The sequence below is a fragment of the Podarcis pityusensis genome, assembly GCF_964106645.2.
Source record: "Podarcis pityusensis genome assembly, chromosome: 6".
Classification (NCBI taxonomy): domain Eukaryota; kingdom Metazoa; phylum Chordata; class Lepidosauria; order Squamata; family Lacertidae; genus Podarcis; species Podarcis pityusensis.
In genome coordinates, this window is record NC_138030.1 from 91,789,395 (window position 1) to 91,814,967 (window position 25,573).

Genomic DNA, 25,573 nt, shown 5'->3' on the forward strand with positions numbered 1-25,573 from the left:
TGACTCAAAAGGGGCTTATAAGAAGCAGCCAGTTTCAAACCTTGGAGCAGGAGATTCTTCATGCTAAAGGCTCATTTGCCTAATAAGTTAATTATTACGTCCAGTGTCACTATGTTTATATGAATCTTCATTACCCACAAAGTGGGTTTCCACGTGTGTGTTTTTCCAGACTTTCCAAATTCCTTTATTGCTTGACACATCCATTGGTATGGGTGTTTGTTTTGTCTGTCTAACAATGAATGAATCTTTTTCTATGCTTTCTGGATTCCCAGTCCCCTTCATTGTTCATGGCCCACATTTCATGTTTCTCTGAGTCACATTAAAAAGTTATTGTCTTATCTTGTGTTGGCTTGTTATCTGGGTATATGCTAGTGTGTATTGTGTAGTGCTCCCGAAAAGAGCCATCTCCAAACCTTGCATGGAGTCTGTGGTCTAACACAAGTGATAAATAGATTAGATTAATGAAGGACTGCTATCTTTCCCATGAATATGTATGAGAAATGTCCCATTATAGTCACTGGAACTTCTCAGTAGATATGTTTAAAAGAAGGCAGGTGAATAGATGCATTAACATATTTTAAGCAATTCACTTGCATTGCTTTGTTAACTTTAAACAATCATGACAATCAACAGGAAAATAAATTTAAATATCTATTTTGGGGGGAGAGGGAGAAGAAATATGTTAGTTACAAAAATTCACAGAGCAGGTTATTTAAAACAAACATTTAAGACTGTCCTTCTTTGTTATAACCTACCAAATACTGAACATTGTAGAAGCTGGCCTTGTCTTTCAATACAGGTAAATCGTGAAATGACGGCAACAAATTTAAATGGGCAGGGAAGAGAACAGATAATGTATGGCACAAAGATTGTTTTAGCTTGTTCTAGTTAGGACAGGGTAAGAAATATATGCTGATGGAAGAAGATTGATAATAACAGGCACTGCAAACAGTTTGGTGGACTCAAGTCCTGGGAGCAGAGAATTTCAGGCATGGGATAAAATTTGCAAAATTCAGGAATGAACTATCTGCAACCATTCTTCAGAAACTGAATCCACAGATGCATTTTGCCATAAGAACCAATGTTTAAAACATCCCTGTGGGTCTCTGCAAGAGTGTTCGTCATACATCTTCTAGCAGCAGGATTTAAAATGTAAATAAACCAGTAAGCCAGGGACTTGTTTTGAACAACTGGCACAACTGAGCTGTTGAATCGTTCAACCTTGGCTGTGGTCAGGTTGGCAACCCAACGAACTGGATATCTAATTTTAAAAAGGGCTAAGCAAATGTAATGATTGACAGGCAGGCACATTGTGGGTTGTTATATTAACTGCAGGATATGCTTTATTTTAATGCCAAGGGTGTTCCTTAAATGTTCCAGGCGCTCAAAGAGAGCAACAGGAAACACAGCACATCATGTGTTCCCATTTTTATTCCCTCTGCTGTTGTGGATGTCATCAGTAGTACTAAACATGCACCACAGTCAAAAACTAGGCTGTTGCTTCATCCCACAAAGTATGTCTAGTACAGTGGTACCTCGGGTTAAGAACTTAATTCGTTCTGGAGGTCCATTCTTAACCTGAAACTGTTCGTAACCTGAGGTACCACTTTAGCTAATGGGGCCTCCCGCTGCCCACGCAGCATGATTTCTGTTCTCATCCTGAAGCAAAGTTCTTAACCTGAGGTACTATTTCTGGGTTAGCAGAGTCTGTAACCTGAAGCACCTGTAACCTGAAGCGCCTGTAACCCGAGGTACCACTGTACAGTGGTGACCTTTTGCTGTGTAAGAAAGTTTTGCATCCCTCCCTCTGCTCTCCCCATGTGCTAACCTAAATCAGTTCTGGGCAAATTTGGGGTGGGCACAGAGGACTCATGGGTAAAGGAGAGGGAGTGGACATTCCATTGTGCAAGTAGAAATCCTTAAACTGCTGGAAGTACTTCATTAGATGCCCCACTAGACTTCTGTGTACTCTGTTCTGAACCATATTGTGCTATCTCCATATTATCTTACATTCTTTTGAACTGGGTGTAAAGTCCATCAGTTAAGGTCAAAGATACTATGATATATGCAAAGAATTACATGCCTCGGGTGAATGAAGAAGGAAGTGGAGACTGTGCTTTGTATGCAGTTGACTGCAGGTCAACAATGATAAATGAACTTATGATTATTCCTGTACTAGTAATGGGAGGGTTTCTTGGTTTTGCTATTATTTGCTATTATTTGTGTTTTTATATTGTAAACCACTGTGTGATCTTTGGATGAAGGGTGATATAGAAATGTACCCAATAAATAAATAACATCGTGGTACATTGGCCACACATGTCAACGGGGATGTACGGATGCAGCCTGCATTGCCAGGTCCACTTACCTGTGCTATCATCTGTTTTCAAATGGACATACTGTGGGGTGCTGCAGAGTCAATCTGCAATGAGCCTTTGTTTTCAGAATGCAACCAGTTGCTCTAAAAGCACTTTTCAGTTTCAGAAAATATGCAGTGGATCTAGACTGCAATTGAGCAATTTAGAGAAAAAAACAAAAAAACCCACAAGTGCTTGGACTGACAATAAAATTATATATATAAATATAAGGTAAATAGTACATATCTATTAACTTAAAATGGACTGCTATTCTTTCTCTTCCCCTTTTTAAAGTTTTTCTTTTACGGAGAAGAGTCGGTGGAAGAAGACTGGAAGAAATTCAAAGATTATTTGCAGAAATATTGTAAAATTAATGAATGTTAGAATGATGTTCGATAAAAACTAAGTGGTTCTTAGCTGAAATGTTACAAGGGAAGATGAAAAAAGGGTTTATTATGTAATATGTAAAAATCTAAAATTACAATATTTTTATGATTAATGATTAGGATACTAAAAGAGGGGAGGGAACTGCTGAACAAAATATTTGAACTGGAATACAAAAAAGGGAGGCGCGAGGAGGTCGGGGAAACAAGTAAATGAAAGATAAGACATGGAAAGACTAATCTGTTTTTTTTAACTGTTTTTATTTTGTATTTTGTATTTTTGTATTTTTATATCTTTTTTTTATCTGTTTTCCTTTTTCTTTTTTCGCTCATTTTTGTAATATGTTGAAATTTTAATAAATATCTTTTAAAAAAATAAATAAAGTTTTTCTTTTACTCTGTTTGTTGATCTGTGCAAACATCAGGTTTCTCAAAACATTTAAACAGAAAACTCTAGGCTTAAAATTTCTACCTTTCCCTATTGTTAAAGAAATACATCTGGGTTTAGAAAATCTTCATTGTAACAACAGTAACATACTAAAGGAAGTAAAAAAAGGTTAAGAAAGCAATTTCCCCAGCCATTTATGGTACCACAAATATCTGTCTGATCTTCTGCCTCCCTACCATGCTGACATGTCTAGTTAGCAAACATTGCAGAAGGACTGTTTGTTTTGATGTTCCGAGAAGGAACTCCCTTGGATAATTCTTAGGCCAAAACTAACGATAAACTTAATTTCTGCTGGCCAAAGTTTAGAGGAGGCTGAAGAAGTTAACCATAAAGCCAGCTGGAATGAGGGGGTGGATATTGATGAAAAGTGAATTGAATGGGGAGGGGAGAGCAAAGAACAGAGTAAGAGGACAGAAGACTCAAAAACTTCAAAGGGGAAAGAATGGGATATTTCAGCTTCTAAGACTTCAATCCAGTGCACCCATTCAATTTAATGGATCTCAAACTTTGGGTGAACTTATTCAAGACTGGGTTGCTGTTAATAGGTCTTTAAAAAAACAAAAACAGAATTACTACTTTTTTTTCATTTGTTCTCATTGAGATGTATTATACCTTTGCATCTCTCTTCCCCCAAAAGAATCAGAAAGAGAAGGTAGGAATATTTTGGGGAAAGCAGATAATTCAATCTTCTCATTAGAAGAGTGATCCTGAGCCTCCCTTTTGTACACCAAATTTAGTATTCTGAAAATATAGAACATCTATAGATGGTGGCAGAATTGGGGGGGGGTGTAAAAGTTATTATTTCATTTTATAATGTATATAAAACAGAACGATTATAAAAGACAAAAATTGGAAGATGAAATACAAAACCATAAAATAGGCACGCAGAATGAGTAGTTGCCTCATGGGTTAAAATAAAGTCCAGGTAAAGATTACCAGCATTTTCAGATCATCAGACATAGCCCCAGATTCACCAGGCTTGTGAATGACGAAGGCTAGTCTTGAAAATGATGCTTCCGCTGTATATGTTATAAAGGAATGCCAAATCACATAAAAATGTTCATGGGGGTTCTAGTCCTTGTCGAATTCCTTGGCAAATTCTGAGCTGTTGGTACATCAAAATCTGAGATGCAAGAGAAGTAACTGGATATCTTCTATAGGCCTTTTGTGCATCCCTGTGTGTACATGGTTCCTTCATGCCGAATTGAAAGCACAATGATGTTCGTTTTGCTGCCTGAACCAAAGGGCAACAATTGACTCTAAGACTTAAATGTTAAGTTCGTTGACCAGGAAATAAGTCCTACTGAATTCTGTAGAACTCATTTATGAATAAGCACACCTAGCAATAGGTAGTTGCTGCAATCTTGTGCACACTTCATTGAGATTATTTTTCAATGTATTTTTCCAAGGAAGCCTACACCATTGATTTGTTTAGATTGCTTTAACGCAGTTACTTTTAAAGGTGTTCGGGAACAATGTAAACGGTGGCTTTTAATTACAGATATGAGCCTAGGCAACAATTTTATTTTCAATTATCCCCAATTTAGTATTACATCTGAACCCAAAAAAAAACTTGTGGTTAATATTAAGTTTCCTGAAACAAGCCAGCTTCATAAACCATGGTTTGAAATCGGCTTGTTTTAGTAAACCATAGTTCTAACTAACCACAGTTTGTCTGAGTTCAAATGTAACACTACACTGCTGTCAGTAAAATGTAAACAAAAGCTGCTGATTTCATCCTCAGACATTCTGCATGGCTGTGTGTGTTATACTGAGGCTTGCATAGTCTTATAGCTTATCATTGCACTGTAACCATTCTTTGCTGTGACATCCAAATGCTTTCAGAGGTGGAATTGCACCCAATTTTTCCAAAGACATTCAACTTCCATTATAGTTCATCCATAAAAGCAGGCTCCTTGCCTTGCTTTTCTATTGCAAAGGTCTCTACTTTGTTCTCCCACGTATTTAGACCACTCCCTGAATTTTGCAATCAATTGCCCATTCAAGTCATGTGTGCACACAATACATATACTGGTGTAAAATGTACATAACATTCATATATTAGTGAAAATAGCATATAAAAATACATTTTATTAGGGAAAACTACTTTGCAAAAAAAAAAGTATACTAGGCAAAAATTGGGGGGGCGGGGAGAATAAATCCACACTAACATTCTGATGAACTTTCTGAGAACTTTTAAAAAGGAAAGTTGCAAACTGATATGTAAATGTGGAGAACTGAACTTTTGTGGGGAAATGATAAACTGAAAGACTGACAGATTTATCCATTCCTGCCTGCTGTCTTCTGTAATTTTCTGCTGCTCCTTTACTGTTTTAGTGTTATACTTTAAGATTTATTTTAGATTACTTCATTTTAAATTGTAAATACACGTTTTTATCCTTGCAGCCAGCTGCCTTGAGTTGAAATGTTTCATATAAATAAGTACCGTACGTTAACGTGCAGCACCCAATACAGTGGTACTTCAGGTTACATACGCTTCAGGTTACATACGCTTCAGGTTACAGACTCTGCTAACCCAGAAATAGTACTTCAGGTTAAGAACTTTGCTTCAGGATGAGAACAGAAATCGTGCTCTGGCGGCACAGCGGCAGGAGGAGGCCCCATTAGCTAAAGTGGTGCTTCAGGTTAAGAACAGTTTCAGGTTAAGAACGGACCTCCGAAACGAATTAAGTACTTAACCCGAGGTACCACTGTACCTTGTTGACCTTATGTAAATGATGCAGGTCCCTTCCCCCAATAATATTCTCAGAAGAACTGAATAAGTTGTCATGAACCATGTTTGGGGTTAGTGTTGGTGAAGAGCAAGGAATAGGTATAAATGTTAGCAGCCCATATGGTAAAATTCTGGAACCTCTGTAAAATCTGGAATCCTTTGGGCAGCTTGTAGCCCAGTGCAACTCTGTTTGAGTTTTCTGGGAAATTCCCAATGAAAATAGCCACATATGTGAAGCGTGAAAGAGTGAAAGCAAACAGAGCAGGAAGGACAGAGGCAGTTGAGAAATTGGGGAAGTATTTTCTACTTCGTTTGCATAATTCTCTGCCAAAAGAAAAGGCTGATTGTGTGCGTGTTGCAACAGGGTTAGAGGGGGAAGTGATTGGTGAAGTGAGAAGAAAAAGCTTAAGCAAGGTCATTCCTTGGCACAATCAGGAGAGGCTAAGTGGATGTAGCAGAGACTAAAAGGCAACCAGGCAGAATCCGTTTGCAAAGGGTGTCAACCCTTTGCAAGGCTCGGTAACGATGCCACATTTGCTGAGCTATACTGCTCTGCTTCTGCTATGGATATGTTGCTCTGCGCAGAAGGGTAAGTAGTTGAATTTTAAACCGATGCAGAAAATAGATCTCAGTGTTCGAACGATGTGGTTGATACATCTGTATTTTACTTCTCTAAGGCTGCAATCCTAAATACTCCTAATTCATTGGGATTTGGCTATAAGAGTTGTACAAGTTCCAGAGTCATTCCTTTCAGATTTCCATTGTGCAGTTAAAGATGTGAGTGGTTTGACTCAGCTGTAGTTTCAGGGATGCTTGAGAAGAGAGCTGTGCAGTGTGACCCTAGACACGTTTATTCAGAAGTATGTCCCACTAATTTCAATGGGTTTTTCTCTCATGTAATTGTTCTTACCATCTTATCAAGGGGGGAGTTCTACTAGCATTGTAACCCACCCTGCCTCCAGAGCATCAGAAATGAAGACTTGGACCATATTAAGAGGCACTTTTATGTGCATGCGTGGTGATGCTTGAGCCTCAGCAGTAAACCAGTTAGGAGTAAGTTCCGTTGAACACTCTGGATTGCAGCTGCAACTTCTGAGTAGACTCCAAATTCTACATTGTTAGTATGTACGAAATGGTAGAACCACCCAGCTGAAAATACTCCGTATTAAGTAGAAACCAATTTTCCATCTCACTGAACTTTGAGAGTGTGTGTTGTTATGCACAACTGAAGTGTGAATAGAAAACAAGGAGGCTAAAAGCAGGTATATGGATCCAAGAAATTTTGCATAAACATAGAAGGGGAGAGGGTTTTGCATATTCATTTGCTTTGCAAAAAAGAAGAAGAAGAGGTGCCTTTGATGTCATTGCTGAGGTTTTGTCTGTATAGGTATGATGACATAGGGCAGCATTTCTGTACCTTTAATGGTTGTATCAAAGAAGGTAGGTGTAGCTTGTAGGTGTAGTTTGTTATGGTTGGGGACTGCATTTGCTGAAAGGTGGAGAAGCAAATGCTACAACATGTTGGAAATGTGGCTTAACACCAGCAGCCTATAATGTATGTATGGTGGTATTATGGACTATGCAATGAACATGTATGTCCCAAAGCAGGGGATATGGTTAGGATGGGGGATAACCTTAGAAAAAATATTGTTTTGGCAAGCAAATTCCAGCTGGTCACTAATGTTTGGAAGTATTTCTCATACAATGTGACCCCCCCCACACACACACACACACATACTACACTGTGGTTTTTCACTGCCCCCACAGTTGGGGCCCACTCAAGTTATTGCCTGAGGTACAGCAGAAAATGGCATCTCTCCATAGTACCTAAGGCCAGTAAAGTTATTTTAGCATCTTACATAGAAAAAAACCCATAAACACTCTCCTCTACTCTGGGAAGGAAAATGGAACAACAATAAATTAAATAACTAACCATTTGCTACCTTTCATCGTGCCCAGTATTAGCCAGCACACTGTGCCAGACAACGGTGGTTACTGTGGGCATAGAGGGCCACTTTTGCAAGTATTATGTGGCTGTTGCGTAGTCAGTGCTTGAAACCTTGTGAGCATCACTGGGTAGCCATTTTTGACAGCATTCCCATGGCAACTGTAATGTGTGAACCAGTCCTAATTTGTGCACTCTGCCTCCAACCTCTCTCTCTCTCTCTCTCTCACACACACACACACACACACACACATACACACACACACACACACACACACACACACACACACACACACACCACCAGCTAGAATATTCAGATCTTGCCTTGTAAATACCCTTATATTGCCATGAACTGCAAACCTCGATTGGAAGTCGACATTGGGCAAGAATGTAGTTAATCATTAGTTACGAGAGAGTCAGGCTATGCTCCTTTTTGTTAGTGCTCAAGTCCAATTCTTCATGCTGTGCTCCCAGGTATAATAGAACAAATAATATTGTAGACTTCCGTTTATATCTGTTGCTCATCGGATATTCTTGTGGGTGGTAATGGGGAAATAAGTGAGTATTTATGAGATAAGAATTCTTCGTCTGCAGTGTTGATCAGGATTCCTGTTTAGATTAAAATAACCAGGAACAGCAATCTTTTCCATGCTGTCAAATCACAAAGAGTTGTTGCTGATAACTGTTTTGAAAACCATTCTTCACCCAGAATGTTTTCTAACATGTTCTGAAATGTTTCCATTATATAAAGGCAAAGGAAGGCATGCATGTTTGGGGATCTTTTTGAAAAGCAAAATTCATACATTTAAAATCTGAAAAGAAGCTGAAAGCCCATGGCTGTTATGCTTCTAATGCTATTAGCCAGCAGGGCTGCATGCTATGTAAGAGCACTTAGCAGGAGCTAAGCTGAAATTCCTTAGGACACTTTTTTCTGAGAGAAATTTCCGAGATCCCCCCCCCCTTTCCCCTCCTCAACTCCTGGCAGAAAAAGAAGGCACCCCCACAACCAAATTTCCTCTGAATAGTCTTCACCCTATTTTTGTGGCAACTTTCACACTTCCCCCCAACCCAAAGCTCTGGCATGGCACTGGGCATTGTGGAGAAGGCAAAAATAGTGGGTGGGTTGTCAACACCATTGCCTCTGCTCCTGTTAAGAATAATAATAATAATAATAATAATAATAATAATAATAATTTATTTATACCCCGCCCATCTGGCTGAGTTTCCCCAGCCACTCTGCGCAGATCCCAATCAAATGTTAAAAACAGTACAGCATTAAATATTAAAAACTTCCCTGAACAGGGCTGCCTTCAGATGTCTTTTAAAGATAGAATAGCTGCTTATTTCCTTCACATCTGAAGGGAGGGTGTTCCACAGGGTGGGCACCACTACCGAGAAGGCCCTCTGTCTGGTTCCCTGTAACCTCACTTCTCGCAATGAGGGAACCACCAGAAGGCCCTCGGCGCTGGATCTCAGTGGGGCTGAATGATGGGGGTGGAGACACTCCTTCAGGTATACAGGACTGAGGCCGTTTAGGGCTTTAAAGGTCAGCACCAACACTTTGAATTGTGCTCGGAAACGTACTGGGAGGCAATGCAGATCTCTCAGGACCAGTGTTATGTAGTCCCGGCGGCCAGTCCCAGTCACCAGTCTAGCTGCCGCATTCTGGATTAATTGCAGTTTCCGAGTCACCTTCAAAGGTAGCCCCACGTGGAGCACATTGCAGTAGTCCAAGCGGGAGATAACTAGAGCATGCACCACTCTGGCGAGACAGTCTGCGGGCAGGTAGAGTCTTAGCCTGCTTACCAAGTGGAGCTGGTAGACAGCCACCCTGGACACAGAATTAACCTGCGCCTCTGTGGTTTAAAGTGACCACAATGAGAAGCCTAAGATAGAAAGGAAGGAAAACATGGTGCTACTGCTAACAGTGAGTCTCACTCCTATTAGAGCTGACTCCTGTTGGAAAATGTCTTCTCCCTGTGATGAAATTTGCTGAAGTGGCCCTTCCGTCTTCTTCAGCCACAACTGAAGTGGAGAATTCCAAGAGACAATTTGTACAGGGCTCTAAATTATAATGCGAGCCTGTGAGGCCCAGTAAACTAGGTCTCTCTCTCTCTCTGTATGTCACTGTATAAAATTGCCTCTTCCTTCTCTCCACTACTCCCCTGCTATCACATCATTAAGGCTGTGGTGCAAGTATGGGAACACTTCTCATGTGTACATGCCCCGAAGCCCAGTCCCTTTGGCTCTTAAGAGCTGCTGTACGAAACGAAAGTGTTTGCCCTGAGGGGAGTGGGAGAGAGCTGTCGAATCAGCTGCAGTTGGTAAAAAGGCATTTCTAGCCCCCGAGGCTACTTGAGCCTCTAGTGGCAGAACTGGATGCAGAAGCACCCCCTACAAACTGCAAGTCCCTTCACAGGGAGTGTGACCCCATTCAAGGTAGGCAACCGACCAATTTCTCAGACATAGGAACGACTCACCCACAGTGCCAGGATTCAAGCTCAGCTTGTTTTTCCGCATCCATTTCACCACTGCGTCCCGGCAGTGGTCCAGGGACTTTGCAGCCTCTCCTGATTCAGATGTTATGGAGAAATAGAATCATAGAATCATAGAGTTGGAAGAGACCACAAGGGCCATCGAGTCCAACCCCCTGCCAAGCAGGAAACAGTGTCATCTGCATACTGAGGGCATCTAACCCCAAAACTCCTAATGACTGCTCCCAATGGCTTCATGTAGATATTAAATAGCACTGGATATAGTTCCATATAACACCGGTCCTGAAAGACCTACATTGGCTCTCAGTACGGTTCCAAGCACAATTCAAAGTGCTGGTGCTGACCTTTAAAGCCCTAAATAGCCTTGGCCCAGTATACCTGAAGGGGTGTCTCCATGGCCATCGTTCAGCCCAGACACTGAGGTCCAGCGCCAAGGGCCTTCTGGCGGTTCCCTCACTGTGAGATGTGAGGTCACAGGGAACCAGGCAGAGGGCCTTCTCAGTGGTGGCACCCTCCCTGTGGAACGCCCTCCCTTCAGATATCAAGGAAACAAACAACTATCTGACTTTTAGAAGACATCTGAAGGCAGTCCTGTTTAGGGAAGTTTTTTATGTTTGATGTGTTATTGTGTTTTTAATAATCTCTTGGGAGCCATATAAGTAATAATTTATTATTATTATTATTATTATTATTATTATTATTATTATATCCCTTGCGGCACCCCATAAAGTAGCCACCAGGGGCCCAAAAGCTATGCTACACTCTAGACTTGGTCCTAAAGGTAGTATTGGAAGCACTGTCATACCCCAATTCCCATTCCCCAGAGTTGGTTCAAGAGGATGTTATGGTCTATGGTCTCAAACACGGATGACTGATCCAGAAGCTGGAACAAGGTCATAATCCCCTTGTCCCACTCTCTGCAAAAAGGTCATTCATCAGTTTGACCGAAACGGTGGCCAGGTCTGAACCCAGATTGGAATGGATCTAAATAATCTTTGTCCTCCAAGAATGCTTGGGGCTGCCCCACCACAGTCCTCTCCATCCCCAGCCCTAAAAGGGGCTTGTGGCAGTTGGTTGCCCCACCCCCTGCCCCCACCTGCCTTGCCCCACCCCCTGTTCCTGGGACTCCTCATGAAGGAGCTGTCCCTGAATGAAGAACTGTGAGGGCCTCCTTCCACCTGCCTTGCTCTACCCTCTAGTCTATGCTTCTCAATGTGTATTGTATTATTTTATGTAGTGCGGCTTGCCATTATTTTATTGATTATAGTTTAGATATTTATTGTAACTGCTGAGTGGATTTCTGCTTAACTTTTATATGTTGATATTATTATTTTATACTATTCTAAAGATTGTTGAATGTTACTTTTTTGATGTAGGTTGCCTATTTTAAAGTTGTTTTATTATCACATTTTTGTATTGCATTAGATTGTTATAAGATGCACATTTTTTGTTTCTTCAGCTTGTAAACCACCTTGAGTATTGTAAGATAGAAAGACGGTATACAAATTAAAAATGATGATGAAGATGATGATGATGGGCCAACTGCATTGCAGGGGATTAGACTAGATTACTCTGGGGTCCCTTCAAACTCTACAGTTCTATGGTTCTATGGACAGGGGTCTAGGGGGCACGTGGTCAGACACATTGCCTTGACTACATCAGCTGATTGCAGAAGGTGAAACTGACCCTGCAAAGCATCCTCAATAACAGCACTGCATACTGTATTGGCCCGAATATAAGACCCGCTTCAGGGTGGCAGTGCTAGGAGGCAGGCGCACTCACTTCCAAATATAAGCCACACTTTAACTTTTCACAGTCGGAATTTGGAAACAAAAAGCGTGGCTTATATTCGGGCCAATATGATATTTCAACTGGAGCTTCAGCAAGTGCAGAGTCAAGATCACTCCAAAGCTGAGTGACTTAATCCTCCAAGTGTGCAGCCAGTTGGTCGCAGTAGGTCTTTGGGGGATCCACAGGTTCCTCCCCTACACAACACATTCCTTCACATGCTACTTGTGAGCTTTCAGTGGGATATCACTGGCTGCTGTTGGATACAATGCATTCGTGCAAACAGCCCCATAGGAAAGATTCCCATCTGCCTTGCACTTTAAACGCTATTGATTGCCTGCAGAATGGAATTTGGGCATTCTCAGATCGTGCCCGGAGGTGTAGCGGTGTTAGTTTCTTGCAGCAAAAACAGCAAAGAGTCTTCTGGTGACTGGATAGCTCAGTTGGTTAGAGCATGGTGCTGGTCACACCAAGGTTGCAGGTTCAGTCCCCATATGGGAAAGCTGCATATTCTGGCATTGTAGAGAGTTGGACCGGATGATCCTCAGAGTCCCTTCCATCTCTACTATTCTATGACTCTAACTTAAAGTATAGCATTTATAATGCCATGTACCTTTGCAGACTGAAGTCCATCAAATTCATGAAGTGTCATTGAGTTGCATGGTTTGTTGGGGAGAGGTGGACCTGTAAATAGTGAGGTTGGAGGCAAAATGGTGATGATGATGCTATCGGCCAGGACAATTTGCAAAAAATAATTACTCATATGATTTCTCAAATCATGAAAAAGTTGGAGACTTTTTTTTTACAGAGAAATATCCGCATATCAAACAAAAGAAACAAATCTTGAAAAATAAGTAGAAGAAAACAAGTTTGAATGGGTCTTTCATAGTCTTTAATCAGAGAGTGCATCCTTTGGATAGTATGACTGCACCCTCTAGTGGGAGCCACAGTACTATATAAAATCCAACTGCACACTTGAAAAAGAGAGAGCTGAATCTTTTTTCAATAATAGTCTGAGGCTATGTTCCAGTGACTACAAATGTAGTATTAAGTCAGATGAATCAGTTTCATTCCTAAACCACTGAGCTCATGTAGCCTTGTGTAGGATCATGCCGTTCAGTTAATTGATTGGCAGAGCAATCTGAATTGCCTTGCACTAGTCTGATTTTGTATGGGATGTTAGGGGAGGAAGAGTACCTCTGGTAGGGGGCAATCGTGCCTGTTCTGGGGTAGTTTGACCATTGTTGGTCTCCACCCTGCACTCAGCTCTCGCCTGTGGCTCCTAGAATAAGACAAGCTCTAATGGATTGAGTGGATGAGGCCAACAGTGGGTCCAATGGTCATGAAGGTGATTTCTGCACGTGCTGTAGAAAGAAGTGAGGGGCAATGAAGTTTGTCTAGGACAGCGGTTCTCAACCTGTGGGTCCCCAGATGTTGTTGGACTACAACTCCCATCTTCCATAGGTAGCAAGGCCAGAGCTCAGGGATGATGGGAGTTGTAGTCCAACAACATCTGGGGACCCACAGGTTGAGAACTGCTGGTCTAGGAGAAGGAAGTCTCTGATCCTAAACCTCCACTGCCTTGTGGGATATCTTCAGGAGAGGAAAAGGCTAAGCAGTAAACACTACACAAATCCGGAGTAGAGTCCCTAATTTGGTTGAATGGCACCTTGTACACCTCCTTCCGGCAACTCCTGCAGCCAAGTTGGTGCTAAAAGTATTGCTCTGTTTTCCTTTGGACCACATCAGCATGGCTAGTCTCAGCAGCCCAGGCTTGCACACCACAGAGGTCACTTCAGTGCTGCTAATGTAGCAATCTAACTTCACCCCCCAGAAGCAGACTCCATTGTCTCTCGAGACAGACGGATGCCAACAACCGTCTGGTTGTACATGGGCCATCCCCTTTAAAATAACACCAGTATCACTTCATGAGCACAGACCTCCTCCTTCCACCTGTCATCATTAACCAAATGTTAATTCACTAATGTATTAATTCCATAAAGTTCACTATTCATCAAGTCATTAAAGAGAATGTATTGAACTTGAAACTTGAATCCAAACAAACAAAATGTACTTATCAGTGTTATCTCAGTTCTTGATTACTTTTATATAGAGTTTAGAGGGAAAGTTTCAGGCTTCTAAAAGCAATACCTCTAACCTGAATTTAAAGCTTTTAACCATTCTTCTATTACTATTTCTCCTTCTTTCTGTGCCACATTTCCACAAAATTGTGCCCCAAATGGCTTACAACATATCAGATGAACAATAACCATTCAAAAGAGATAAAGAGAAACAATTAGAAATAATACTAACATCAATAATAAAAAAGATCAATCTGTACAACATTGTGTAAAACAATGCAAACGATTGCTTCAATGAAACAATATTGCATAAAACAATACAAGTAAACTAATCTAATTTAATAGCTTAAATCTGATGAAGAAACATCCACACCTCTTGACTTCACAGCCATTAACAGCAGCTCTTCAGTTGAACACCACTCAAGATATCTAACAGCCTTTCTGCAATCTGTTTCACATGTTAATCCCAGCCGTGCACTGCTCTGGTTTCGCCAGAAGCCACTTAGTCATGCTGGCCACATGACCCGGAAAAACTGTCTGCGGACAAACATTGGCTTCCTCGGCCAGTAAAGCGAGATGAGCACTGCAACCCCAGAGTCATTCACGACTGGACTTAACTGTCAGGGGTCCTTTACTTTACTTTATTGCATTGCATCTAACTGGGTGGGGTGTAGGTCTACGAAACTTAATTCTTCACTAAGCCTCCCTGAAGAACACTCCTGGAACAACCTTTTTAGACTCAAATTCTCTTGATCAATATTAGCCCATTATCACTGTCACCTTCCCAGGTAAGGTATTCAATTGATTAGTGTCCTTGCTGAATTAGTGTGTTACTGGCTAAGACCAGTATTTTGTGAGAATCCCAGCAACGGGGTATTCTGAACACTTTCCACTGATGGACAGCAACATACTTTCTGCTCAAACCTGACTTATAGTACAATGAAGGGAGGTTAGGTAGCAATCACAGTTACGAAGTCAGCGTTTTTATTGCTTTATTCATTGGAATCCTCAGTTCTTGCTCTTTTTTCTTCAGATACTTTAAATGTTAGTGTACAGGACCTGGAAGTCATGCTTGATTGATGCTTCCCCCCCCCCCACTTGTATCTAGGTGGAAATGACTGTGGACCACCCCCAAGAAGAGACCGTGAAGAACTTGCAAAATTACCAGGCAAACCATCCTATTCCCATGGGGAAGAAGTAATCTACAACTGCCGGCCTGGATATATAAAACTTGGGCGCCTTAGATTTCAGTGCAATGATGGAGAATGGGTGCAATCTGTACCACATGTGGAATGCAGGAGTAAGTAAAAGCATAACTTTGCAGAATTCAGAATCACAGGCAATTGAAATATTTTGAGCAGTTAATTTTTTTCTCTTTGTGATAATCATTGGGATGACTCACTTTTTTTAGCATTCTAACAGAGACCACAAGGTTCTATTTCAGTTTGTAGGCACTATCTCTCTTTTTTTGTTTGACATTTGGATTCCATTATTTGTTTCCACTCAGAGAGGTGGAGAAATATTATCATTTTCCTTTTTAACTGAAAGCTGAATGCTACCTACACTACTTCTCTTCTCCTTCTTCTTTGGTGATCACTCATAGCCAAGTAAGATTGTCTTCCATAAACATGGTTTTAAAAGTGAGTCTGTACGTGACTGTGGAGGCCAGTTCTGGATCCACACGTCCTTCCACAGTGGGGACATAGGTTTCTGGGTGGGAGTTGATCACTGTGAGGGTTTGCAAGCGTGCCTTCCTCTTAGCGCATTTCTCTCTTTCATCCTGAGTTCAAGCATCTTCAAAGCCCGTGACACCTTTGGTAAAGGCTGTTCTCCAATTGGAGGGCTTGCAGGCCAGTGTTTCCCAGCTGTCGGTGTTTATACTACATTTTTAAAGATTTGTCTTGAGAGAGTCTTTGAACCTCTTTTGTTGACCACCAGCATTACACTTTCCATTTTTAAGTTTGGAATAGAGTAGTTGCTTTGGAAGATGATATTCAGGTATCTGCACAACATGACCAGTCCAACAAAGTTGATGTTGAAGAATCATTGCACACACAAACACGGACACACACGGAAGCTGAGGGCCAAATACAATGTTCTGAAGAAAAGTTGTTTGCCACCACAAACAGCTTCGTATCTCCCTGGTTATGACTTCTAAAAGAAGGTGCTTGAAGCAACTTAAGACTTCCACCCCAATTTTTCTACAAGAGGCACCTGGTGAATCAGAGCAGGAGTGGGGGAATTTTGAGCTCAGTGATGTTGAATGTCTTCTATTTCTTCATGGAGAGACAAGGTGCAAGGCTGTTCTTCACAATCTCATATATTCCTCCTAACATTGCATGGTTCTCAAATGCCATGTTTTTCTAACCAGAAGTGTTATAATGCATTACATTTCATTTTTTTTAATTTTCAGAAAAGCCATGCGGACATCCTGGAGATATTCAGTCTGGCTCTTTTGATATTGTTAATGAAAATGAATTTGTCTTTGGCGCTCGTGTTGTGTATCGATGTGATGATGGGTAAGTCTCCCCTCCCTCCTTCAGATATTTAATCATGGTAGTATTTTTAGGACAGCTGCTTTATGATTAAAAACTCTACTGATTTTTAAAAACTCATTAAAAAAAAAGAGAGCATCAGGTGTATATTATATTCTTAAATGGGTGGTTGTACTTGGGTAGTGCTGGGGTGCCTGACTGCTCTTGGGCTAAGGCACCCATTTCACCGCAAGGTATTTCAGTCAGAAGAAAACAAGTGGCTGCAAATTATTTTTGTCAACTTTGCCTGGTGTGCAAGCTGCAGCTGTTCCTGAATATTTGTATCATCCCTAGAAACAACTAGAAAATGCTCTTTCTTTTCCAGAAGCCTCATCATGTTTCAAAGTAATATTACAGAAGCTGATGTAATTCTGAAGCTCATGTAATTCTATAGTTTAAAAAAGTTTCAGTTTATTTTTAAAAAATCTTCCAGGTACAAGATGCTCAGTCATACAAATTACCGGGATTGTCGTGCAGATGGATGGAGCAATGATGTCCCTCATTGTGAAGGTAAGTGGACCTTCAGAGATCTTGACTGAAATTCAGAGTACATTGGAATTGTCTAAGGTTCTCTAAGGTAGCTTCCACCAATTCTTTTATTCCCTTTCTCCTTTGTTTTGAAGGCTGGGGAACTCAGAGGAGCTTTCCAGGGTACTGCAACCCTCTGTGTATTTCTGGATGTTCTTTTTATGTGTGCAGGGGGACTGAATCTGAGCCTTTGTCCTTTAATTGTTTTACTTGGAGCAAGAAGCATTTCTCTTTTGTTCGCACAGCTCCCAGGATTCCATAGTGTTATAAATTTGTTGGTGCCAGACCACCATAATCTCCAAGCTGAGCAAGTGTTAGAATTCAATGAAGGCTTGGGATGTTAAAACTGGCTGCCAGACCCATGTGTATTAGGCTGTATGCTAGGCACTTCGAATCCCCTGGAATCAGCAAGTGTTCAAAGCTAGTTAAATTCAGCTAGCCTCCTGTGTTGAGATGGGCCATTAAGACAACAAAGGTCAAGGGAACTCATTGTGAGATGGCAATTGGTTGGGGCCTCTCCCTCAAAGATAAAGCCACAGAGCTTAGGTTAGAAAGGTTAGAGTTAGGTGTTATATGAAGGAGAAACAGAAGAGCTGGAGGGAGAGCACAATATTTGATGCCTGTTTGAAACCAAAGTTGGGTCTATGGGAGACGCAAGACCCATTTGGGTGTTGATGCTGTGAATCCCTCCATCATAGACTCAAGTTCTATGTATGTGTAAATAAACCATGTATCACAAAACAGCGCAGTCACCCCTGTGTCTCATTCCCAAATTTTGAGAATCTATTAATATTGGTCTACTTTTTTGTGGAGGAATAGTTTCTTCTTTGCTAATGGAAACATTGATATAGCTAGCGATTCATACTGTAGATATTGAAGATTTACTGGTTTTAAAAGGAATGTTTGGCTGCTGTGATAGCCAACGCTTTAGGCTATAGATTGTATGTTATGGCCATTGGCAAAGATAAGAAAAACTGAACAGACAATCTTGTGTGTATTAAATCCACACACAGCCAGGTTTAATTTTGATAGATCTGCTCAATAATTCAGTCTGGGCCAGGCTTCCTGTTTCCTGTGTGCCAAGGGATAGATGTCTCTCCCAACACAGTGGAAAGAGACAGACGGAAATAATCAGAAAATGATGGGGGAATTGCATTTTCTGCATTCCTCTTCGGTTGATAAATAGTACACTTGAATGTCTTCTGTTGAGTACATTCGTACCTTGGATCCCAAATGCCCTGGAACACTTCCGAACACCACAAACCCAGAAGTGTTTGTTCCAGTTTGTGAACGTTCTTTTGGAACCTGAACATCTGACATGGCTTCCGTGGCTTCTGATTGGCTGCAGGAACTTCCTGCAGCCAATCAGAAGCTGCAGTTTGGTTTTCGAATGTTTTGGAAGTTGAATGGACTTCCGGAATGGCTCCTGTTCCACTTCCAAGGTACGACTGTATTATGGTTGTAGTAATTATGTTACTAATTTTCTACTGTTTTTCTTGATCACCTTCAAAAAATATCTTGCTAAACTTTGCATGACATTGTTATTTGTTTTATAGTGATGAAGTGTTTCCCAGTAAAAGCACCAGAAAATGGAAGAATCCTTATGACTGGAGTACAAGACTTAGACCAGGAATTTCTGTTTGGCCAAGTGTTACGATTTGAATGCTCTGGAAGTTTCAAAATCCAGGGGTCCGAACAAATCTTTTGCACAGCTCATGGAAACTGGAGTGATGATGTACCAAGATGTGTAGGTTAGTTGGGAGGAGGGGATAAAATGAACAATCAAAAGCAGCAGAAGATATGTTAAAGCTCAGTGCTTAAAGCCCCTTTTGCATGCCAAAAATTATCACCAGAGAGTTTGTATAAAATAATAGGGCTGTTCATTTAAAATTAGATCCATCAATTTCATACTCTCCAACATTTCTCTGATGAAAATAGGGATGTTCCATTGCGTAATGTTAATTTTACTATTTATACCCCACATATCTAATTGGGTTGCCCCAGACATGCTGGGAAGCTTCCAACATATATAAAAACATAATAACATTTTTTAAACTATAAAGGATTACCTAAAGATGGCTCGGGGGTCAGATAACTCCATACCCTCCAACATTTCTCTGATGAATATAAGGACATCCTAAGGAAAAGTGGGACACTCCAGGATCAACTCAGACACCAGGACAGCTTCTCTAAATCAGGGACATCCCTGGAAAATAGGGACATCCCTGGGAAATAGGGTCTGCAGTTCCCCTTAGCTTTACCTAACTAAATCAACAATTTAATGAATCTTTGAATTTATTGATGGTGTGTTAACATGTGTCCCTTATCACATGTGATGTTCATGTGTACATGTGCCATCAATGGAAGCATGTCTTCCAATACTTGGGGGTCAGAAGATGGTTCACCATGGGGACATTTTCTTTTTTACAGTAACAGGGGGAAATCAGCAGTAGAGGTACAAAACCAAGGCTTGTACATATTTATCACAGAAGAATAAGCACTAAATGTGCAACTGCCTATAACTATGACCACGGAGTGGAACCTGAAGAGAAAGAGAGGGAGGTGGGGAAAGCTACTGTCATGTTATAAAGCAAGAAGAGGTTGCTAGGAATCTGGCACACTGTAATAGAGGCCTAGATTTCATGGAACAACCCTGACATGTAAATTAAAGGGATTTTGTACATGCATAGGTTCCTTTGAGCCCGACATGGTGTGGTTTCGAAAGCAAGCAACTTGGATTCTCCTCAACGTTCTCAGTTCATTGAAAAACAGCTTTAAGGGGAGGTTTGAGGCTTCCTGTCCTCTCTAGGTACCTGGCTAAAATGGAAGTAAATGACAAAGATGGAGGACAGGCAAGGGTAAAAGGTAGAGAAAGAGGTGAGGGGAAAGCTGAACCAGGCTGGAGCAATCTTGATGACGTCCCGTAAAGACTGAATGAAGATTGAACAATGGGGGCACTCTTAAATGCTTTATTTCCTTAAAAGGTGGGGGGATGTTACTTGACACAACAGACAAGCCATCTACAAAAAAGAGGTAGGGTGTTTTAAGCTTCCTGTCACAGGTAGTTTAAGAAGCTGCTTGAGCACATCGTTCTCAGCCATTGGTGCTGAGTGAAAAAGTAAGAGATGAGTGTTGTTGTTTAGTCGTTTAGTCGTGTCCGACTCTTCGTGACCCCATGGACCAGAGCACGCCAGGCACTCCTGTCTTCCACTGCCTCCCGCAGTTTGGTCAAACTCATGTTTGTAGCTTCAAGGACACTGTCCAACCATCTCTTCCTCTGTTGTCCCCTTCTCCTTGTGCCCTCCACCTTTCCCAATGGAGATGAGTACTTTGTGTAAATTGGATAGAGTACCTCTGCCATCCAGAGTATCATGTTCAAACCTGGGGATGGGGCAACTAGCCTTTCCAGATGCCGGCTTGTAGAGACAGTGTTTTTGGAAAGGCCATTTTTGTTCTCACCTGGGCTAATGAATGGCCAAATATTGGATTGTGGCCAGGCGCAGAAGCAATCCAGTGTAGAGCAAGGCATTTTCACACATCCAAAATCCTTAGGCAATGAGGGCAAGCACAATTCCAGCAGGGGAGGAGAGGCAAGGTCACCACAGCTCACTTCCTTTGTTGTGCTTCTATGACATAGGCATTCACTTTTCGAGGAAACAAGTCACAATGCTCAAGGGAAATGCTCAGGATGATAGGGAGGCAGTAACCCTTGTTGCAGTCACCGGTAGGGGAGCATTGCTCTCCTGGCATCACTGCCAGTTAGAAAAAGATGAAGGTCAAGGCAGTGAGGAGCTCAGCACAGTGCAGTGGCAGTGGCAGTGGCAGTGCTGGATTGACTCTGCCACTGCACCTGTGTCACAACTCCCCACTGCCTTGCCCCCCACTCTTGGTAGTTGGCAGCAATGTATGATATTGGGTAGCCCAGGTGAGCAGTGCCAAACCACCCACACCAGCCGGCCAGCCACAACTGTGTGTGTGTGTGTGTGTGTGTGTGTGTGTACACACACACACACACACACACACACACATATAGTGACAAATTGTCAGTAAATGTTGGCTAATATTGTATGGCAGTTTGCCTAATATACACATTTTTGCAAAGCCATTTCCCCCTACATAATGCATTTTTGTATGCTATTTTCCAAATATGTATGTATTTTAATCCACACAGTACCCTAGCATACGCACCTTTCTACACATCAGTTGGCCAGAGAACTGCATTGCAAAATTCAGAGCAGTGAGAATTTTGAAGGATGCCTGTGTTTTGGTTTCTGTATTTTTTTGCGAAGGCAAATAACGTTCACGTTCAAATACAGATTCACCTTCAAATATTGATAGGATCAATTCATATTTAAGCAGCTAGGAAAGGTTGTTAAAAGAGAAAAAAGTGGTGTGTCATTGTGACTCCTAAAGATTCTTTCAACACATAGGAAACATATGGAAGCTGTTGAGAATATTTTATGTCACTGGGCTTGAATCTAGTTCACTCCTGAATGAGAATTATGACTTCAGTTCTGCATTTAGCCTGCTCTCGTGCATGATTGCGTGACTCCTTCTGAGTTCTGGCACCTTAGAAATGGGAATACAGTGAATTGTTCATGGAAGAAACTTTTTAGAAACATTGCATTACATCTCTTTTTGTTACAAGTTAACACCTCGTTTCCTGAGAGCCAGTGTGGTGAAGTGGTAAAGAGTGGTGGACTCGTAATGTGGGGAACCGGGTTCGCGTCTCCGCTCCTCCACATGCAGCTGCTGGGTGACCTTGAGCCAGTCACACTTCTCTGAAGTCTCTCAGCCCCACTTACCTCACAGAGTGTTTGTTGGGGGGGAGGAAGGGAAAGGAGATTGTGAGCCACTTTGAGACTCCTTAGGGCAGTGATAAAGCGGGATATCAAGTCCAAACTCTTCTTCTTCTTCTTCTAATGCGGAAATTTTGTTTGTATTTTGCGGTAGAAATTACTTGCCAAGAAGAAAACATCGATCATGGATATATACTAAACCCAAAGAAACTTTACAAAGAGGGGGACCGAGTGCACTTCTCATGTTCTAATGGGTACAAGCATGCTGAGAGATCGGATGCTACATGCACTCGGAATGGATGGAGTTCAAGACTTGCGTGCGTAGGTTCGTATGTTTCCAGTTCCTAGAGCTGTCGTCGTTTCAGTGTAACCCTGTGCATGCTTACTTTGAAGTAAGCCCACTCTGTTGCACAGCTCTCTGACGGAATTGTGCACAAGATTGCAATTTTAGTCAAGTGGATTGGATTAGATGATTTAAAATAGATCAGAACGTTGTCCTTGGTGAATCGGGACAATGATTTTTACACCTTTAAAACTATGCCATTTTGTGTTTTATACCGGTATTTATTTACTCATCACTCACATCTTGCATATAGGAGGGAATGCTCCTTCTACAGTGGTGTCCGGAAAGGCACCTATTATTATTATTACTATTATTATTATTATTAATTTGAATTTATATACTACGCAATAATCCGGAGGTTTCAGGGTGGTTCACAAAAAACATCTATGACAGCAGAAAGGGAAGAGAGGAAGATCTAGAATGGCAGTGGCATGTTGCAGCACTGTGCTTATATTATTTTAAAGGGAATAATAGTTTGGTGATCCAAGAACAGAATACGTGTGCTTTTGTTCCTTTTCATCTGGTGGCTATGGTCATAGGAGCAAAGGAAGCTGCCTTATCCCCATCTAGCGCAGTCTGGCTCTACATGGTTTCAAGACAGGGGTCTGTCCCAGCCTGATCTTCAGACACTGCCTGGGACTTTTGCATGAGCTTTGACACACACACACACACCCCGATTCAGAAACTGACTGATTTAAAAATACGTATTGTTAATCAAGTAAGTTTCCTTTAGCAAGTTCTGCTGATTCTGGTTTTGCAATCTTTTGCTAGGATGTTTAGATGTGAATTTTAATCTGTTCTTATTATACTGTTATTTTATCTTTTTGAAAGTTTAAAATTATTATTATTGTTTACTTTCTTTTTTTGCAAATTTATTTGGGTTTTTCAAATTAAATTTTACAATAACATACAATATAGAAACAAGATTCCACAGAATCTAACCCTAACCCTAACCCTAACCCTAACCCTAACCCTAACCCTAACCCTAACCCTAACCCTTATCTCCTTTGTGGGTCCTATTGCTAGTCCTTTCATCCTGCATCTTTTATAATAATCCAAATCTTTTGCATCTGCATTATGTCCAAAATTTACCATTAAACTGCAAGTGTTATTCCAACCTAACGATTTTAGCTGTTTACAATGGTTTTTAAGATATAAATTTCCCCCATTCCTTATTAAGACTTTGGTCTTTGAAATTATTGCTTTTCTATCTTATTGAAAAAATTATTAATATTTCATAAGCCGCTTTGAAGTTTGTTTTTAACAAATAAGAAATACGTTCTCATACCGATGTACTGAATTATATCTAGCCAGGGAAAGAGTTTGTTGCTTGATCTGTTGTTGACCAAGTGTCCTCCTTGTATTCCTCCATAGAAATTGTCTGCTCCCCACCCCAAATAGAAAATGGCAACTACCATCCTAAGCAGAGTCACTATGAATATCAAGACACAATCGAAACACAGTGTGCGTCTGGGTATCAGCTTCAGAACCGCCAATCCACTTCCACGTGTACAGAGACGGGGTGGTCTCCTCCTCCGATATGTATTCGTAAGTAGCTTTCTCTTTGCAGTTTCAAAACATGAACAACTAGCATTATATGCATCCAACTTTGTAGTTTATGAATTATATGCTCATCACGATGATAGTTGAGGTGTGTGTGAAGGAAGAGCCAAGAACCTCTACCTATTGCTCTATTACTGGATGTGAGGGGCTGTGCATGGAGGCACATGGGGTCCCTTGGATGGAGGCTGGGTTATTCACAGTCAGAGTATAAGGGGTCAGATTTTTGCCCACTGAAATGTTGTTCCCAAGTACAAAGTTTTATTGCCGTCATTCACAAATATATCGGACGAAATAATAATAATGATAATAATTTATTATTTACACCCCGCCCATCTGGCTGAGTTTCCCCAGCCACTCTGGGCGGTGCCCAATCAAGTATTAAAAACAATACAGCGTTAAATATTAAAAACTTCCCTGAACAGGGCTGCCTTCAGATGTCTTTTAAAGATAGGATGGCTACTTATTTCCTTCACATCTGAAGGGAGGGTGTTCCACAGGGTGGGCGCCACTACCGAGAAGGCCTTCTGTCTGGTTCCCTGTAACCTTACTTCTCGCAATGAGGGAACCACCAGAAGGCCCTCGGAGCTGGATCTCAGTATCCGGGCTGAATGATGGGGGTGGAGACGCTCCTTCAGGTATACAGAAATAGGGATGCAGGCACATCCGACTGAATGTCTGCATAGGCTTGAGCTTTTTGCAAAGATTTGATTTCAATGCTTACTAAAATATCGGAGTTCCCTGCACCATTACCCTATGTCCTTGTTCTAAGGGTCAAAAGCTTATCTCTGGGCTGGAGAAGACTGTGGTCTTCAAGCCCCAGCAAACTGTCTTTCCCCAGCTCTGACTGTTCCTGGCAGCAAACGTGGGTCTGGGGACCACCTGCATCTTCTGCCACAGTCATCTATTTCTGTTTTCATACACAGACCAAAGAGGGAAACCCAGATAAAATTCAGACACTGATACACTTGAGCCAAATGTGCATCCTCAATTAAACCAGCCAGCCCAAGGAAAATAGCAAGTGGAACATCCTGATTTATTTATGTTTGGCTTAACCTTTTTCTCATCTTCTCCAAAGCAAAGAACTGTGACTATATTCGGATTGAGAATGGACAACTATCTGATTCCTACGAACGCTGGCGAAACCACTATTTTCCAAGAAGGGTGGGACAAACAGTTGACTATTATTGCAGTTATGGTTTTCTACCAATAAATAAAGAAACATGGGGTAAAAGTTCATGCACCAAATTAGGCTGGAGTCCAGAACCAAAATGCTTCAGTAAGTTAACATTTCCCTTGCATTCTCAACTTTGATCAGAAATGGAAACGACCATATGCAAACACAAAATATGCCTATTCCGAAAAATGTGGAAGGAAAATGTGTAACATGGTTAGACAGTGAGTAATCAGAGCGGAAAACTTTAAAATTTAATATGAAAATGTCTTCATATGGCACCAAAATTATAATAAGCTGAGTACCAGGCTGACCAATTTGGTAGTGGTGATTGTGTTCCATAAGTGGGGGGGGGGCTGATGGAAAGGCTTTCTGTGTGATCACCACCCCCTGATACCAGCGGA

At 41.3% G+C, this 25,573-nt stretch overlaps 2 protein-coding genes across 6 annotated transcripts in view; both read left to right on the forward strand.

Annotated features, from left to right (window-relative positions):
* LOC308480537 (sterol O-acyltransferase 1-like) overlaps positions 1 to 25,573 on the forward strand; it is a 308,289-nt gene that overhangs the window by 160,317 nt on the left and 122,399 nt on the right. The gene's annotated exons all lie outside the window — the stretch shown is intronic.
* CFH (complement factor H) overlaps positions 6,327 to 25,573 on the forward strand; it is a 54,694-nt gene continuing 35,447 nt past the window's right edge. For 2 of the 5 annotated variants that reach the window (XM_081012043.1, XM_081012044.1), the window contains exons 1-8: positions 6,332 to 6,511; positions 15,340 to 15,531; positions 16,645 to 16,750; positions 17,199 to 17,275; positions 18,850 to 19,044; positions 22,247 to 22,417; positions 23,810 to 23,983; positions 25,074 to 25,274. In XM_081012043.1, the coding sequence (XP_080868169.1) occupies positions 6,448 to 6,511; positions 15,340 to 15,531; positions 16,645 to 16,750; positions 17,199 to 17,275; positions 18,850 to 19,044; positions 22,247 to 22,417; positions 23,810 to 23,983; positions 25,074 to 25,274 (1,180 nt within the window). In that variant the 5' untranslated portion in view covers positions 6,332 to 6,447. Of the gene's footprint in view, positions 6,512 to 15,339; positions 15,532 to 16,644; positions 16,751 to 17,198; positions 17,276 to 18,849; positions 19,045 to 22,246; positions 22,418 to 23,809; positions 23,984 to 25,073; positions 25,275 to 25,573 lie in introns of all 5 variants that reach the window. The other 3 variants (XM_081012046.1, XM_081012047.1, XM_081012045.1) reach the window with 2 other exon arrangements.